This window comes from Henckelia pumila, chromosome 2 (genome assembly GCF_033568475.1).
Source record: "Henckelia pumila isolate YLH828 chromosome 2, ASM3356847v2, whole genome shotgun sequence".
NCBI lineage: Eukaryota > Viridiplantae > Streptophyta > Magnoliopsida > Lamiales > Gesneriaceae > Henckelia > Henckelia pumila.
The window spans coordinates 94,419,956-94,439,207 of NC_133121.1; the positions used below are offsets into that span (position 1 = coordinate 94,419,956).

At 35.1% G+C, this 19,252-nt stretch overlaps 2 protein-coding genes across 2 annotated transcripts; both read right to left on the reverse strand.

The window, feature by feature from the left end:
• LOC140882224 (ethylene-responsive transcription factor 3-like) lies at positions 1-1,255 on the reverse strand. Its single transcript, XM_073288081.1, has one exon. It carries the CDS (start codon positions 994-996, stop codon positions 304-306), a length of 693 nt encoding a protein of 230 aa, XP_073144182.1. The 5' UTR covers positions 997-1,255; the 3' UTR covers positions 1-303.
• Positions 1,256-12,140: 10,885 nt separating this feature from the next.
• LOC140877945 (glucan endo-1,3-beta-glucosidase 13-like) lies at positions 12,141-13,851 on the reverse strand. The gene is made up of 3 exons (XM_073281543.1): positions 12,534-13,851; positions 12,425-12,440; positions 12,141-12,295 (listed from the first exon to the last, which is right to left on the reverse strand). Exons 1-3 carry the CDS (start codon positions 13,849-13,851, stop codon positions 12,286-12,288), a joined length of 1,344 nt encoding a protein of 447 aa, XP_073137644.1. The 3' UTR covers positions 12,141-12,285.
• Between the last annotated feature and the right edge of the window lie 5,401 nt (positions 13,852-19,252).

Genomic DNA, 19,252 nt, shown 5'->3' on the forward strand with positions numbered 1-19,252 from the left:
TGAAAACACACCGTACTATCTTCTATGCATTGGATCATAAAATTGAAGTTAATAAGATTAAAACATGCAAATTCTCTTCAAACAACAGATGCTCGTCGAAGACGAGACCTCAAGAACTCCCTAAATTTTATAACATCTTGATCTTCACCACTTTTCTACAAGCATTCTTCTCTCATATTTTCTCTTTCTTTTTTCGTTTTTTTCCCAAATTAAAAAAAGGAAAAAAAATAAAAGAAAATTCAGTAATTTAAACCCAACAATGGGTTTCTTCCACAAGACGAGATCATCGTCGCCGGGCATAGCTCAGAGCCGGAGAGCTGTGCAATAGAGCTCATCGAGGTCTGCTGCGGAGGCATCCACGGGCGGAGGCATGTTAAGGTCGAAAGGCAGGGGCTTTTTACAAGAGGAAGAAGCGATGTCACATTCGGCGTCATCAACAACCGAGGACGAGGAATCACAATCGCTATGACAATCATCTGGAGCCATCGGCGGCAACGAAGGATTCCTTCTCCGCTGTACAAACCGAGGCAGCGGCGGGGGCAGCTGGCGGGGTCCACTGAATGACTCCAGTGTGCTGCTCATCCCACTTGACGTGGGCCTCTGCTGCGCAATTATCTGGTGCTCCCGAGGGTAGAACCGTGAATTCGAGAAAGGATCGTTAGGGTTCGCATCGATTCGAGGTAGAACAGGGTTTTGAGGATTGAAATCAGGGTAACCATTGCCGTTAGCCGGCAGACCGAAGTTGGTCTTCGCCTTCGCCCCGCGGAGAGACAGCGCGGCGGCATCATAAGCCCGGGCAGCGTCCTCAGCCGAATCAAAGGTACCAAGCCAGACACGGGTCTTCTTCCAAGGGTCCCTGATCTCCGCCGCAAACCTTCCCCAAGGCCTCTTTCTAACACCACGGAATCTGATCTCCTTGGATCCTCCAGATCCGTTGGCTTCTCCGCCGTTCCCGTCCGCCGCCGCCTGCCTCGCAGCTACTCTCCCTCTCGGCATGGCTGAAATCGAAAGAAAACCCACAAAAATGATGGATTCGTACAGATGAAACAAAGAAGAGAGATTTGATCGCAATGATAATCAGCTCATTTATTCGCGCGCTCCACCGTGTGCTGTGTGTGAATGGGGAAAGGGGTGTGGGGGCGAGGCCGAGGCGAGAGATTATTTTTTTATTTGATTTTTCATTTAATTTTAATTAAATTTCCCACCATTGCTGCAATTCTCGCCTCGTTGAAGTCTACATTGGCACTCGCATCGATGGATTCCAACTTTTTATTTCATCCACGCACTTGATGAAAATAAAACGTTTTCATTTATTTTTGCTCTCTTTTTGCAAAATTGTATTTTTTTTATTTTTTCCACTATTATTTTTTGGTTGAAAATATAAAATATGGGAAATTTTCATACAAATATAAGGCAAAAAATTTCATATTAAAAATTTTCTAAATTTTTTAATGAATTTATCTTGCAATTTTTCTTTCGTATAAAAAGCCCCCGTGTCTCAAAATTAAAACTCTTATTCCCAAATAAGCCTTTAAATAATTTGTTGAATAGTTTTATACCAGCACATTATGGTACATATGATGCGTGTGACCAGTAAAAAAAGTCTGAAAAAATAATCAATTTTATTTTGATAATAACAAAAAATGTTGTTGTATTTCTGGCATATTTACTCAAGTGTGTAGTTAATAGATATTTATTTGGAAGTTTGAGGTTGTTGAAATAAAATTTTAGCACAACTTACTTTCTAGTGAGCTGAATTATGTTAATGTTATCTCATAGCTCGGTGATCCAAATGACCAGCGGTCAAAACCGATTAACAAACAACTCAAGATTCTACAAATCATATTCGAAGTCGAAGACTGAATCAGAGTCTAAGAAGACGAAATATCGCATTGAAGTTACTTATTTTGAATTCTAATTCAGTAGAGTAGAATCTCTGGCACGACTGAGTATTTCGAGCATATCTATTTTGTAAAAGCTTAAAATCGAGTGATTCTTGATTCTATGAAAAGCTAAGAGAAAGAATTGCAACTTTTTATGTCATCATTTTGCCCATAAATCAACGAATCATGATATATAAGCAAGAAAACATAGCTAATGAAAACAGCAGTGCTGAAAGGCAGTAGACTCCGAAATACAACAGAGCCCAAACCAGTAAAGATGACTATTAAAACCACTAGCTGCTACAACCAGTAGCTACTGTACCAGTAGAGCTCAAAATCAACAGAAGACGAGGAAAGTATCCAGAAGGGCACATATGAACATTTAAATTTCATAAACAGTACAAAACATTTACCAACAGTCATATTCTTGTATCTAACGTTTTTATCATTCTTGAAGTTCATAAATAACACACTTTGAGATCAAACCAGAAGGAGAACAACATATCTAAGGGTTTGGAGCACTTGAGCAGATTAGAAAAACATTTGAAGTAAACTCAACCCAACAAGAAGAGTGTGTGAGGAACAACACAAGAGATGAGCTTTGAGAGATCAATCCTCCATACCAAAAAGTTTGTAGAATGCTCTTCCATGTTCAACCATAGAGGAAACATCATTTGAAGAAAAATCACTCATACAAAAGAGAGATAATTTAGTGACTCAATCTGGACCACTTACTAATAAAAAATTTAAGCATGAAATTAGCTTAAAGAAAGCATAATCAGAGTTAATCGCAGAACTTAAACAAATAACAATCCGACAGGATACAACTGAAACAATTAACAGAAAACCCAAGTAAAATAATATACAACCCAATCAAAAAAACTTCAATACCAAATATAAACTTAATCTAGTCTACCAGCAACCTATGCACTCCGGCCCCAGTCTCCGACCGAACACTGATCCAGCTCCTGGTCAACATGCAAACTTGTCTCATCGAGTGGGGTGTTCAAGATGAAAACAAAGACGTGAGCGGTAACGTCCAACACGGAAGTATGAGTACTACATCTAAATAATGGATGTAAAATTAAATATAAATGCTCAGGTACACTAGGATCAAAATCTAGAATATCATGCTCAGAACGTAAGCGCCTTCAGTATACGCACGTTGCTCCGAAGATCCAGTAGGTGCCACACATACTGAACCCGATCTTGGACTCTCGTCGTCCTGGGTAAACCACACACGCTGCCTCATTGGTCCAATGGGTGTCACGCGGTACCCAATCGTACAAGGAAAAACTAGGGCTCAGCGACCCTAGAACAACTGGCTATCTCGAAAGGATAACAAACTCAACATTGTATGTCATTACCACATACAATATCATGCATAACAATAACATGCATCACATGACAGATAACAATGCAACACATAAACATGTATACTGAGCTGACTATCTCAGTCTATACTTTCGTAGCTCAATTATTGTTCTAGCTGCACAACTGTCTACAATCAAAGTCTACAATTCAATTGAACATCATATCACTATAATTTATCTGAAAGTCTTAACTAGACTAATAGTTACTCCCAAAACCTACTAAGAGTTTAGACTTATACCTGCTTCCGTCGTTCTGTTAATTTCGAAGGCCCTGACCCAAGCACAGCTCTGCTACAAGCCCCATAGCACCTCGTTATCGTCCGACCCTCGAAAATAATGCTAAAACACTAAGAAATATAAACTGATTTCAAAATACACACACTCAAACACATACCAACTATGAGAAATCTGAGCCTATTTATAGAGCACGATCGAAAGCTCCGATCCTGAGTTCTGATCATCCGAACTTGTATGATTTTCACATGTCAATGTCATTGTGACACCTCGCTGGACAGCTGCGTTCGGACCCTACGATCATGGGTTCAGACCTTCCGAACTCCTATGTATACGTGCTCTGTAGACACCTCACTAGTGTGAATGGCCTAACTGAGTTCGGATCTTCCGATCTTGAGTCCGGAGCTTCTGAACTTTCCATGTTCTTCTGAACTGTACCATTGCCATCCAAACCTGTTCGGACCCTTCGAACTCCCCTAGCCCAATTTCGAACCTTCCGAACTACTCGGGGCCCTGATGTCTTTTGGTTCATTTTCGGACGTCCTGAAATTGATTTCCTACTTAATTATTTCTCTCAAATAAGGACTCCTTAATCATATTTTATCCATTTTAACATGCTTTGACATTATAATTACTTAAACAAAAATCGGGTCACTACAAATGAACTTTGATAAAAATATTTGAGTGAGTCTTTGCACAAAGACATTAAATAATGTGATATCGTTGTATTTGATTGTGAGATTGTTGTCTCAACTAGAGTTGATTATTGCTATGAGTTTTGATTAGACGAGAGATATGTCCTAAAGCGAAATGAGATTGGACAATAAGTATATATAATTCAAAGTTTTCTAGTGGAGTTCTTCCGAAAACGGAAGAAGGAGAGATATAGAAGGATTTAAATTTCGAACTTCCATAAAAAAAATTGTGCGTCTTTAATTTAGCGCATTTAATTATTGTTGTTTTGGTAGGTATTGTTGAAGCATTTTATGCGTTTTCCCAAGTATCAAAATATTACATACAAAGTGTTTGATAAAATGTTTCAACCAAACTGTTTTTACTATTTCAACTTGAATTCTTTTCAAAAGATTTTCATATATTTAAATCAGTTTGAGAGAGATTATTTTGAGTTTCTTCCTGTCGGTTTGAAAACCGAACCCGTCTCTCTCGGTGCTCTGTTCATTTTTGAACATTTTAACGACGAGCTGTTGAAGCTTCAAAAATTTTTAAGTTTTTATTCACTCCTCTAAACAAATTTTCGATCCTATAATGGAAACAAATTTGAAAATTATGAAATTGAGTGGATAAAGGACATTCTAGGAATTATGAAAAAGTTTTACAAACATATCAAAAGTTGGTTATTGTAAGGAGTTTTAACTATAATTCATAGTATAGATAATATGGAGGTTAAACACTTCCCAATTTTTATTGTAAGTCAATTAATTAAATTTATTCATTTATTTTTGGATTTGGACAAGTGTTTTTATCTGTTAGAATAATCGTCCTGATCCATGTATAGAATATGAAAATAATTTTTTTTCATAGGTCGTTCAGGTAAAATATTCGTCTCATAAAACTAATCTATGAAACAGCCTCACAAAACTTTTATGTTCCTTAAATAAAAATTTCTCGTGTTTATTTTTCAAATTTATGATTTATACATCTAACGGAAAGAATTTAGATACAAGTATACAAGAGACATATTTTTCGATTCCTAGAACCAAAGCAATACAATAGGCCTGGATAATGAATTTAATTAGTTTTCTTAAAGAAAATTTACAACCCAATTAAAAAAAATGGTTTGGTGAATTTCTTGTAGTACAGTGCTCTATAACACTAAAATGCACAACATTAATCCCTATATGTGTCGTTTCATATTTAATATACTATATTTCTGGTATCACACAAATTTAACTGTGAGATTAACACTTTGTTGGGTAGCGGATGTGTGTTAAGGGAGGTGAATATACACTTTTAAAATATTTTGAGTTACAATAGCTCGTTTTTGAAATGTTAAAAAATGAACCGAGTACTGAAAAATTATATTGAGTTTGATTACAAAGCCAAGCGAAAAATACTTGAAATAATCCCTCAAAAAACTTATTAAGTGCTTTATGAAAAATCGTTTCAAAAAAATACAAGTTGAGATGATAAAGACGTTTTAATTGAAGCATTTCATCGAACACATAAATTGATTCAACTTATGCAAGCTTAAAATTGTGGCAGGTAGGCAAAAGGGGTGGGGTTAAGGATACAAGAAAATTTGTTTATGGATGTTCGGAGACTCAACAGCTCCTATGTCATCCTTTCTTTCTCACAGAGAAGGATACACTAGAAGACTTTGGCTATTACAATGTCTTGTAATACACCCACTCCAACTTTATGACTTACCCCACCGCCTAATTCGGAACTTCTAGTCCCTCAATCTCTCTCCAATGACATAACACTGAAGATACAAAGTTCACACAATATTTAACGTCTTTGTGCTTAGTCACTCACTCAACTCATCTATATAAATAATCTAACAAATGTGTGTGAGTGAGTTGGGGTTGGGGTTGATGTGTGAAGAACTTGACTGTGAAAGTTCAAGAAATCTATTGTGTTCTTCACACCAAGAACAAGTTCTTGACTTATCTGAATAACTGTTTTGACGCTCTCTTTATGTGAAAAAGCTATAACTAGCTGAATAATATTTTGGTCGTCTACTCTCTCTTTTTCAATCTTCAGATATTGTATTTATAGCCTCCAATAATGATATAAAATACAATAATATGACTGTTGGAAAATTTTTAGTATTGTTTCTGACAATACAACAGTCATATTTGCGTTTATGTACAGCTGTTAGCCGGTTGAGAAGAATTTAAACAAGTGATAGCACCATGTGACAAGTTAAGAAACCAGGTGACAGCACCTCGACCGGTTGAGAGGCCATGTGACACCACCTCGACCGGTTGAGAGACCAAGTGAGAACACCTCGACTGGTGGAGTAAATTTTGTTTGATTCAGTGCTTATAATTCTTTCTGCGTTGATTTCTGGGCACAATAATGAACATAAAATTTGCAGCCCTTCATCTTGGATTTCCAACGCATCAAAAATTACTCAATTCGGAGTTTATATGAGAAAGTTATGCTCGAACTACCAGAGCTGCTAAAAATTGGTCGAGGGGACTTTTCACCGGTCGAGAGCCTCATCGGTCGAGAGAATATTGATCGGTCGAGTGATTATAGATCTTGATGCGTTTATTAATGGGAAAGTAATAGACATAAAAGTTTTATCTCTTTTTCTAGGCTTTCCAATGAATCAAGAATCACTCTATTTGGATTTCATATGAGGGAGTTATGCTTTAAATCAAACCAATTTTTTTGATCAGTTTGATTTTAAAACCAATCTAGACAATGTTATTTGCTTTAGTTTTACGGTTTCGTTCGGTTTATCAACATTCGAAATAATAACATACATGTTTCCAATATTATATGCACACATTAAAATTTGTGATCTCATAATGTATTTACATTCTTTAAAAGGGCAACAAAACATTTTAGTAATCGAATTTGTCTTTGAACTAACCTTCCTACCCCCAAAGAGTCATATAATATTCCAAAATTTTCGGTCAAGCCAATAAAGACTAAATTACAGCTGCCTAATGACAATGAATAACCCTAATTCTTCGTTTAATCATTGCCATTAGACCTCTGTTTTCAACTTTACCTCGATTAATTAATTAATTAATTAATTTAATTTAATATAAGAAAAAGGCTGCACAGTTTGACGATGATAACGTCATGGATGACCGTTCGAGATAGCATGAAATTTAAGTATTGTCGATTAATTTTAAAAAATTTAAATTCTTGGTCCGAGCCTGTGAAATTCAGTACAATTAAATCAATTGTAAAATATTTCTTTTAAAAAAAAAAGATCGATTGTAAGAAACTCCAATATAAGTTTTTTTAAAGATACATTTATTTAAAGTTTTTGTATTTCTCAATAGATTTGTGTTTTCATAGTTTTGTATACGCCAAAGACAAAATTTTGTTTAGTATTTTAGATTACTGTGGAATATAAAAATAACTTAATTAATGAGATTTTCCCTTTCTTTGGTTGCTTCGACCTTAGAGCATGTACAAGGATATGAGAAAGTTGGTGTGGTCAAGTTGGTAACTTGATCGCATGATGATGTCAGCGTTGATAACTTCATTGTACGTTTCTACAATGGTGTGGTGATGTTGTAGTGGTGATGTTGAAATATTATTTTTTTAATCTATTTAAATAATATTTTTAAAACATAATAAAAATACAATTAACAAATTAAAAATATACGTAATTAAATTTAATAATTACATAATAAAAATGAACATAAATATAAAAAATTAAATATTATTATTTTATTATATTTAATATTTTTAAACATAATAAAATTGAATATAAATATAATAAATTTAAAATACACATAATTAAAATTTAAAACTTACTTGAAATATAAAATCACTCGAAATAAAGATTACACGCAATAACAAAATACAAGAAATAAAAAAAAGATAATAAATTTAAAAGGATTACAACCGAATAAAATATAATGAGATATCACTGAAATAAATTACTAATTGAATCTTTTTCGAAGAATTTGTTCTTGCATCTTCATGTAGTACTGACGTTGAATGTCAGTGAGCCTTAGATCGTTAACATCTTTTTTCATGATTCGATTTTCTTGTTCTCTCTCCATTCTTTCTTGCTCCCTCACCCTCATCTCGTGTTCCATCATCCTCATTTCGAACTTTTTTTCCATATTTTGAGCCATTGTTGCATAATGCTCTTTTGTCAAAGCAGTCATCTCTTCATCCTTTTTTTTTTCTACTTCATGTATTGTTTTCAACATTTTCACCATGTTTGTATCTTTCGATCCTTCTCCTCTCATTGCCCTTTTGAAGGTCTTCCGTCCCATCGGCCTAGTGGTTTTGCTCACTTCTTGCGCATCATCTCCTTCTTTGCCGGTTTGTGTGTCAGATGGTGTGGAGAAAGGAGATGGAGATGATTCATCATCAATATTTTTAAGCTTCTTCGTAGCATTCATCGAACCTCCTACGAATTTATCGAACGACCATATCTTCCATTTTGGTTGATCCTTCAACACTAACCAAGTTTTCTCATCGGACCATGGATGGTTATGATCTTGTTCGTACATCGTTTGAGCTTGAGCATACTAAACAAAAAAAAAAAAAAAAAAAAAAAAACAAGTTCGAAAATGTTGAATTTAAATTTAAAAAAAATATGAATTCATACATTCATATCAAATGAAGATCCGATTTGGTTGAGTGCTTCAAGTTCGCTTATTTTGTTTTGGAAGGCAAACAATCGTTTTGAAACATCATTCCAATGTTGCCGCATGTTGTCCGGTGAGCGTATTTTTCATCCATTTGGTAACTCATGGTTATATTCATTCCAAACCAATCCCCAAAAACTCGAGTTACTTTGATCATTGTCAAGTGCCGGATTGGTTGAAGCGTTGCACCATGACTTTGCGAGACATTCATCTTCAACTTTCGTCCAAGGTTTCCTTCTAATGCCTTCACCACCATCGCCAACGACAATATTTTTTCCTTTCCTTCTAGATTTAGTAAACGGGGCTTCAAAGGTAGGAGGCGATATTTCGATGGGATTTTGGGAGAATTGAGTTTGGTTGAACATAAAACTCAACATTTACTCGTCGGTGAATTGAGAATTATTTGGTGAAGGAGTATTGAGATCATTATTTTTTCATGAATCCATTTTCGAAATTGGATTGAAAATATAATGAAAGTTGGAGAATATAGAATTATTGGAATTCAAGTAGTAGAAATTGTGAATTTTATGAGATGCATCCAAACCTATTTATAGAAGAATGCTTGAATTTGAAAAATATTACCGTTTGTACTTTTTCAGAATATAAAAAAAATCGGATTTTTTTTAATTTTTTTTAATTTTTAATAATTTTTTTTTAAAAAATAGGCTGGGATTGATCTGGCCGTTGATCTTCAACGGCCAGATCATCCCAACCATTCTTTTTTTTTAAACTTACTTTTTCTTTTTTTTTTTAAGATCAAAGGGCCAGACTTCAAACGGCCAGAAAGATCTGGCTGTTTATTTAATTTTTTTTTTATTAAATGGTGGGCTTCACCGCGCGGAGCCTCTTCGCACGGGCCCCACCATTTTGACCGCACGCGGAAACTTCCGCATGCGGTATCCTCGCCCCTTGGAGGGGCGAGGTGATGAAGTGGGCCGGTCAAGTGGGCTTGATCGCTCCACTTGACCGGCCCTTGTACATGCTTTTTACATAGGGGTAATACCCCTCTGTATTTCCATGGCCATGATTGGCCAATTTACATGTAGGTGTGGGACCCACAATTACCCCTTTGCGGGGTCGAAAAACCCCCTTTCATATACCCTTGTACTTATTGCATTCGACCCTTACCTATGTTGTTAAATGAAAAAAATATATAATTATAACATATATAAATGAGATAAAATGTTGGATTCATTAAAATTAAGCTAGTGAGATAGATGCAAAGAACGGTAACATAAATTGGACCAACTAGGCAAATACAAACTTAATTTAATTTGAACTAATTATAATCAACAACCTTATTTTTAAGGTGATTTGATGACGAGCTTGCTCTTTTCCTCGCGTATGTTATTTTCTATCACAATTTATTTACTATCATTAAACATGTCATAGAATGCCAATGTTCCAAAGGAAAAACAGAGACTTCTAAAAAGCTTCCCTAGAATCTTTGAGACTTGTAACTTTTTGAAGAGATTTGACAAAAAAATAAAGTAGATTATCAACATCTAATATATATATATATATGTGTGTGTGTGTGTGTGTGTTCATAATCGTGGGCATTATTCTTTGATTTTTTTTGTTAATTACGACATTATGATGGGATGAGGATAATTTCTTCGAAGATGTTTATCTCACGTCACCGAAATAGTGAATATTCTGCTTATGAAGCTTAAACATTTTTAATGTAGTTTTTTTTGTTCTAGTGAGATACTTAAATATGATGTTTAAAAATATATACAGAGATCAGACAGAAAACATGGCCCAAAAGCCGACAAGCCCAGCATGTATAATGGCAGAAATAGGGATTGTAATTTTTCTCATGGGTTCGAGTAGAAAAAAACCCAAAACGGGGCGAGTATGAGAGAGTTTTTTCGAGTATGAGTTTGAACTCGAGAATTTTTAAAAATCTCCGAAGCATATTGAAGCTGATATGAGGATGTTATCTCCATCCCGAACCCGTTCCGATAATAATAATAATAATAATAATAATAATAATAATAATAATAATAATAATAATAATAATAAGTATAAATATTTTTTATTTATCAAATTTTATTAAATATTTGAATAATATATAAATTATACTAAATATTAAAATTAAAAATAATTGTATTTATTAATTTTTATTATTTTTATATATTATATATAATGCACACGCGTATGATAATATAATTTTTATAATATAAAAGTATTATTTGATTACGTAACATAAATAAACTATTAAGATTAATCATTTATATTTGAAAAAATTTTGAAAAAAAATATTTTTTTATTAAAATTTTAATATATAATATTTTACTTTAAAAAAACAATTTTCATTAACTTAAAAAATAATCTTGATTGATAGGGATATTTCTTATTCAAGATATCGTGATTAATTTTAAATTTTAACTTTACAATCAAATTTTCTATACCAATTTTTTTATGTATTTTACAGTAAAATTGACTAATAATATATATTTTTTTATATATATTCGGATATGGGGACGAGATGGAGATTAAGTTTTCGCGGGTATGAGAATGGGGAATCCCTAATTAAAAATAACGGGGTATGTGACTGGGATTGAGACGGATTTTGTATTCGGATAAGGGGATGGGGAAGATCCTTCCCCGCTTCGCCCCATTATCATCCCTAGGCTGAAATACGGAATGAACTCGAAGCCCTCCTCTAATATTTGGTGACTGTATCTATCTGTATGCCATTCTTATTTATATTATTATTATTTTTTATAATTATTTATTTCTCATTTCTAAAATGATAAAACTACGGTCTACATATATCTTTATTATTTTATAATGTACAAACCCATTAGACTAACTGAATTTGGTCCAAAATGTGGGTGGACAAAAATGTCATTATTTGTTTTGTCACGTTCTTAAAAATAAAAAGGACATGATACAAATTTTTAACATTAAAAAAAACCAACTATAAAAAACCACAAACCCATTTCCTTATTTCCAGCACTTCCGGCTTCACCCACCACTCTAACAATTATGATTTATCTTTATTTTTCTTATAAAATTATGCAAAGATTTATCTTTTTTTTCCAAAACCTTTAAGAAACTTTTGAAATTGTTTCGTTTAGATGATAAAAGTTGGCATATGTTACTGATAATTAAAAAATTATTATAATTTGCAAGTTCGAATCACATACAGAACCTCAACTCCATGCATGCCTATTTCAAGCTTAAACATAAACAATCAAGTAATTTCAAACTCAAAAGAACCAACTTTTTTCCTCCAAATTATTTCAAATCAAATTCCAAACCAAAAACTAAAAGAATCGTTCTTAATTTACTTCGATTATATATTCATTTACAACGTCTAGCTACCAAAATAATTAATTAAACAAGAAAAAAGTACAAGACAAACTACTTAAAACAACAAAAATAATAACAATTAATAAGAATCCAACTAATAATAACGAAAGATCAAGAAAAGCCCAGTCTCTCCCTCCAAGGGGTCGACGTCACTCACAGTCACCAAAATCTGCAGGACATAAAATTAAACTTTAATTTAATATTCAAATCAAATAATAATTAACAACAATTAATAAGAATCCAACTAATAATAACTAAAGATCAAGAAAAGCCCAGTCTCCAGGGGTCCGTCACTCACTCGCAGTCACCGAAATCTGCAGGACATAAAATTAAACTTTAATTTAATCTTCAAATCAAGTAATAATTAAATCTTTAATCATGTTAAATAAGGTAATTAATCCTCTTACTCGGAGATTGAGTGACGACGTAGGCGGCGCCGCCGAAGTAACAGGTGCCACCCCGGCGGCCGTTCATCTGGTAGTAGCGGTTGAAGGCGAGGGACGCCTGAGCCACCACCGAGTCCGCGGGATCGTAACACTCTCCACCGGGCTGAATCCAACTGCAATCCACGCCTCCCTCGTCACAAACATAATCCAGTGCTTCTCTCAGTTTCTTCTCATCATGATGATCACCACTCGCCATGCACCACGTCTGCCCCAGTACTCCTCCGCCGTCGTTATTCGTACTCTGCAGCGTGAGTGAGATATCGTAGACTTTCTGTTCGTTCGGGTAGAAAAGCCCGTAGTTCCTCTCGGAAGTGGGCCCGGGCTTCCCGTTCTCGTTGAAAAGCGCGAACAAATAGACGTTCAGAGGCTCCTCTGGCCTCAGTGGGGTCCCATTTCCGCCGAGCACTCTGCGAACCAGGTTCCCGTTATACGCAGCGGCGGTTTCTAGACCCGCACCGATCTCATCTTCGTCACCCTTCGACGGCCACCCTGTTTCGGACACCACCATTTTCACGTCGCCGAATCCCAGTGCGTCCATCGCCGCGAAAACGGCGTCCATTTGAGCTTCGAACAAGCTCTTGTAAACAAGCCCATTGTTCGGGTCCGTAACGCCGGTATTATCCCGGAACAAGGCGTAGTCGGAGGAGATGGTGTCCGAGTTGGCCGAGTAGGCGAAAAATGGATACACGTTCATCATTAAGAAGGAGTCGGTTTGCTTCAGGAAATTCAACAGCGGTTTGATTACCGATTCGGTGAGGTCCGATTTGAAAGCGCCGGAGGAGGAAGGGTAGGAGGATTCGAGTGCGCTGAGAGCTATGGGGGACGAAACTTTGATGGATGCTTCGGCCCCGAACTTGACGAGAGACGCGTACATGTTTTTCATGGCGGGTACGAGGAAAGGAGTGGTGTCATTGGGGTCCACGAAAACTTCGTTCCCGACGGCAATGGCTTCGATCAGTGTGTTGGGGTGATATCCAAGGACGTTGGACTGCAGCCACTCGTCGGTGAAGGATGGATCGGCGGCGGCGTCCGATAACTGCTCGTTCGGAAGAGAGACGGTGACGGAGATACCGGAGCCGGAGAGGGCTGACAGGACGGTGGAATCAGTGTCGTAGAGCTTGACTTTTGTGATTCCCTGCTGGTTGAGGAGCTGTACCACCTGCGGCGGCGGTGGCAGATTGTTGGCCAAGCGGCCGTAGTTGACACCTACGGCGGCGGAGTCGCAGAGAACGAGGCGGAGAGAGGATAGGATGAAGAAGAGAGCTGGGAGAGACTCCATTGTTAAATGTTACATTGAATTGAATGTACAGAGAGAAGGTTTATATAGTGTACAACATATACAGGGAGTTGTGGGTAAACGTGAGGGTGGGTCGTGGGTGAGTGCGGTTAGAAGTTTTTGAATTTAATAAAATTTCTTAAAATAATATTTATATTTTATTATTATGTTTTATTTAATTTATATTACTTCCATGCTACTTTTTAACCTCATATTTGCTATATTGTATGGTAAAAAAGATTTTGACATCGAAATTAAATTATTTTAATTGTTGAAAATTGTCGTTTGAAAAACCCGGCGAAGTTGACCAATTGATCATTTGCACTTTTTCTAACTCAGCTGAAGGAAATTTTTTTTTTGACAACTGTTGTTTTGTCACTTGGCAAACATGAGTAGAGTAATGATCCAGTGACAAATCTGGTTCGCTATATATATATATATTTTTTATTTTACTGAAAATATGAACGTTAGATGCGCCAATTCAACTTACATTTTATTAATCATTATTATTATTATTTGGTACGAGACCAAAAGTTTGATTATGCAGGGTGGGCCATTAATTACTTTCAGATCCTGTCACAACGGGCATCAGGTTTTTCAATTATTAATTAATAAATATTTAAATTTTGTGAAATTTATTATATTATGTTGATGATATTAAAAACATGGAGAGTGTCGCTTGGAAATATCTGAGGTGGAGGGGCAAGATACATTCATTGGACGCAGATGGGACTGAGAATAGTCATTTGCAAGTTTCTAGCACTTCCAATTCTTAGTACTTCAAAATTAAAATCATAAAATTCAAGTAATCGTACATTTAATTCTTCTCTCAACCTTAAACTGCATGGCCCATGTCATATGGTAAGGCAAATAATTGTGCCGAGATATAAATGCAAGGCAAATAATTAGTCACGAGGGCAAACAATAAGCCCTGCCTAGGGATATATATAATCGAGCCGAGCCCTTTAATGTATGCATGAGTTGGACTCATATCGAGCTGAACTTGAACTTTATTTGATGAACGTATTCATGGTTCAAGAGCTTATTCGAACTTTTATCAAGCCTAAACGAGCTTAATATATATAAATTTAATTATTCATTAAAAACTAAATTTTATATTTTGAAAAAAAATTCTAATTTGCTTACTAAAATAACAAGCTGAATATTGTAAAATTTGAGTTTGGTTCGTTTATCTTAACGAGTCTCATTAAACGAGCTTCTATCGAATAGCTCCTGAACAACAGATGGCTACTGCCGGTACACTGCACCTTCAAAAGAAGCGTTCCAGAACTAATAGACGCATTGTTCATCTTGACTCTGATGAAGCCGAGGATGTTATCGATAATGCTCCACTCATTCAAGTTTTTGGAAGTCCTTTCCCATCTCCCAAGAAGAAAGAGGTCACTAGAGTACTTCAACCGAAGCCCAAGAAATTAAAGCTCTTGTCAACAGTCAAAAACTCCAACTTCGCAGATCACAAATTCGTCCGTAGAGGTCTCAACACCATCAGTACTGGTCATCTCTTCATCAGCTAGTGTGCCTATCTCGTTAAGTGAGCTGCCGGTCTCATCCGTTGTTTAGGTTGATAAGTGTAAATTTTTGCACTTATATTTTATATGATTTGACTTGGCTTTTGTTATGTATCGAGTGATATTATACATATTTTTTTGTTGTTTGTGTATTTGCAGGAATTCAGGTGACAATTAATTTTTGATAAGAAAATGAAGTAAAAATCATGGAATAAGGAATTTAAAGAAGAAAAGATGAATTTCCACAGCGCATCAGTGCCTGAGCCAGCGCACCCGCGCCCTATAGTATATTTTCGAAGAATTATGCACTCGATGAGCGCACCCGTGCCATGTTCACAACGCATATGTGTTGTCCTTGTGTTCATCGCGGGTAGAGGGCACACCCGCGCCCTGTGTGTGTGTCTAAAATTGGAAAGTTTTTAGACGATTTTTTAAGGAAATTTCTTGACCTGATTGAAGAGTTACGAGTGTTTAGGTACAAATTCATAGAGTAGAACGAATGTTGAGAGTTTTGGAGTACATAAGAGCTCAAGAACTTGGTACGAAGACGGAAGGCGGCGGCATCCGACGATGAAAAAGCTTAATTCTACTTCAATTTAGTTTCTCTTTGAACTCTAATTTTCTAGTTTGATGAATTTTTTGAAAAACATGTGTTATTTGATTTTTAATTGTGTTATGAACTAATTTCTTAGTCTAGAGGTAGATGGATCTTGAAAAGAAACCATGATTTGGATATTTTGATGGATTGTTTGAAAAACATGTGTTATTATTTTTCTAATTTATAGATTTGAATTATTCACATAGTTTATTTGTGTTTTTCTAATTTTAATCCTTTCAATTTACTAGTCATAGATTAAATAATTTTTTATTTAAAATCTATCACTCGAGATATGAGATTTTGAATACGACATAGAAAAATATATATTTGGTATTTATATTGTTCGAGAGACATATAACTCCATAGAAGTCGTTAGAAGAATCATTGTGTCATTTACCGAATTTAATAGTTGAACTTAGATAGAAATATTGAGTTTTCTATTGAATATGAATTTTTTCTTGACACTCGAGAGAGGTAGTAGAAAATAAAAGGGTTCCTTGACTAATAAACTAGAAAAATTTATAATTAAACAATAATTAAAAATAAATTGTGGTGGACAGACAAGTGAAGTCGAACCTCTAGCATTCATCTATTATTAAATTTTCATCTTGAAAATTCGTGGTTATTTAAATTTTATTTCCTGCAAAATTTTAGTTTTATTAAACTCAAACCATCTTTGTAGCTCTGCATAGGATTAGGATTTGATTATTTGAAAATATTTAATATAATATCATTTTATTCATTCTCTGTGGGATCGACTAGGACTTATTTTCTATATTAAGGCCCCGTTTGATATCAAAAGTTAGACTAGAAAAACACTTTTTTTATTTTAAAAAAGTGATTTTTTAGTTAATAAGGTGTTTAGATGGCAAAATAATTGCTTAAAAAATATTTTTAAAGTCAAAATTAGAGCTTTCTCAAAATCAAAAAATTATAGCTTAAAAAAGCATTTTTTAAAAAAATATCTACCAAATCCAAACAGACACTAAAACTTGACATCGTACGCTTGCGAGCGAAAAACACGCAACAAGTTTTTGACGTCGTTTCCGGGGAATGAATTTTATTTGATTTATTTTAAATTGCGTAATTAGTCTTAATTTTGATTTAGATCATTTTATTTTATTTTATTGGTTCTAATTTTAATTTGATTTTGTTTATGCGGTTTATGCAAAAAAGCCAAAGTTACGACTCACTGTTCTTTGATCCAAAAATCGAGAAAAATGCTAAAGCCTTGAGAAAAACTAGAAGAGAAGAGTTGCAACTAATGGCTGAAGAAAGAGAAAGAGTTGAAAATAATGCTTCAGTGCCAATCAAAAATCACTTTAGACCGGTGATCAATAATCATTATTTTAGATTGCTCAGCAGAATATCACGACGAATAATTTTGAGTTGAAGCCAACTTTGATCAATAAGATGCAGATGAATCAGTTTAGGGGTGCAACTACTGAAGATCCAAATTTGCACCTGTGCAATTTTTTGGAGATTTTTGACACAGTAAAAATTCATGGTGTTATTGAAGACACCATCAGACTACGATTTTTTCCGTTTTCTCTTAGGGACAATGCTCGTAGTTGGCTACAGTCTCTGTCTCTTGGGAGTATTACTATATGGGTTGAAATGGCTTCAAAATTTTTGGCTAAGTATTTTTCAACTGCCTAGTATGCCTAACTGAAAATAGAGATCACCACCTTCAAACAGCAAGATTACGAGCTACTTTATTAAGCTTGGGAGTGGTACAAGGAATTGCTAAGAAAATGTACGAACCATAGTTTTTTAGATTGGGAACAGATTCAATTATTCTACAGTGATTTGAATGGGCCAAAGAGGATTTCTGTGGATGCTGCTGCTGGAGGTTCGATATTCTCTAAATTTCCTGGTGAGGCTTATGAGATGCTTGGGCAATTGACTATTAATAGTTACAGTGACTAAGTGAGAGATCTGCGATAAGAAAGCATGCTGGAATTCATGAAGTTGATGCGTTCACTGTCTTGACTGCTCAGATGAATACTATTTCTACACAGTTGGCTGTGCTGACCAAAGGGAATCAAAGTTCAACCGAGTCAGCATCAATGGTGACTGCCGTAAATTCTGCTGATGGATTTGATAGTGTGGAGCAAACTCAGTATGTGAACAACAGAAATTTCAATAACTATCGAGGTAATCCTGCACCCAATCAATATCATCATAGTTTGGAAACATGAAAATTTTTCCTATGCAAACAATAAGAATGTGTTGAATCCTTCACCAGAGTTCAATACTCAGAATGGTGAGGGTAAGCCATCTTTGAAAGATTTGGTGAGTAATTTTATTTTGGAGTCATCAACAAGATTTAAAAGGAATATTGAGAATAGACTTGATAGTATGGAGATGCACTCGACCAATGTGAGCTCTTCTATGAAAAATCTTGAAACATAAATTGTTCAATTGACAAATGCATTGAATAATCAGCAGAGATGGGCGTTTCCTAGTAATACTGAGGTTAATCCAATGGAGCAATGCAAGACTATTACTTTGAGAAGTGGGACAGAAGTTGGGGTAGATGAACCAAAGGTAGTGGATGAAGAGGATCGACTTGAAGAGAATGAGGTTGATTTGAAAAATCTTTCAGTAAAAATTCTAGTAAGCCTGCAGTTGTGTCTGAGAAACAGCATGTGCCAAAAGCTGTTCTGCCATATCCACAGCGGTTCAAGAAAAAAGCGTTGGATGAGAAGTTTTTTAAGTTTCTCGACATTTTCAAGAAAATTCATATAAATATTTCATTCGCTGATGCTTTGGAGCAGATGCCACACCATGCAAAATTCATGAAAGATGAAAAACCCATCAAATATGGGTGGTTCATACCTGCAAGATGGAAACCTCACCAAAACGATGCGATTGACCAATTATGAACATGAACATGAATATGTGATCACTCACAATTGCTTATGAATACCATATAACTTGAATATTATTTTCACGCTATAAATGTCTATGTTTCAAAGAATCCATTAGTTTGATCACGAATTGAATAATAACTTTTTTTTCTATGCATGTTGTTATCTACAAGGCCCAACTTGATTTTATAAACTCACATAACTTGTGTATTGCAGGATCATGTAATGAGGATAACTAGGATGCCAATTCACCTATGTATGCTTGGCACGTGTCTTGCCTCGATGAGAACCTGGGAGTAACAACGACATAGCTTCCGCTAAACATGTTTGTATGTAATATATAATGAATGAATACTAGCTGAAAGTTTATGAGTTTAAAGTTATAGTAAATTAGTATTGTGATC

Excerpts from the sequence above, each read along its gene's own strand:
- LOC140882224 (XM_073288081.1), bottom strand. The coding sequence starts at position 996 with ATGCCGAGAGGGAGAGTAGCTGCGAGGCAGGCGGCGGCGGACGGGAAC.
- LOC140877945 (XM_073281543.1), bottom strand. The coding sequence starts at position 13,851 with ATGGAGTCTCTCCCAGCTCTCTTCTTCATCCTATCCTCTCTCCGCCTC.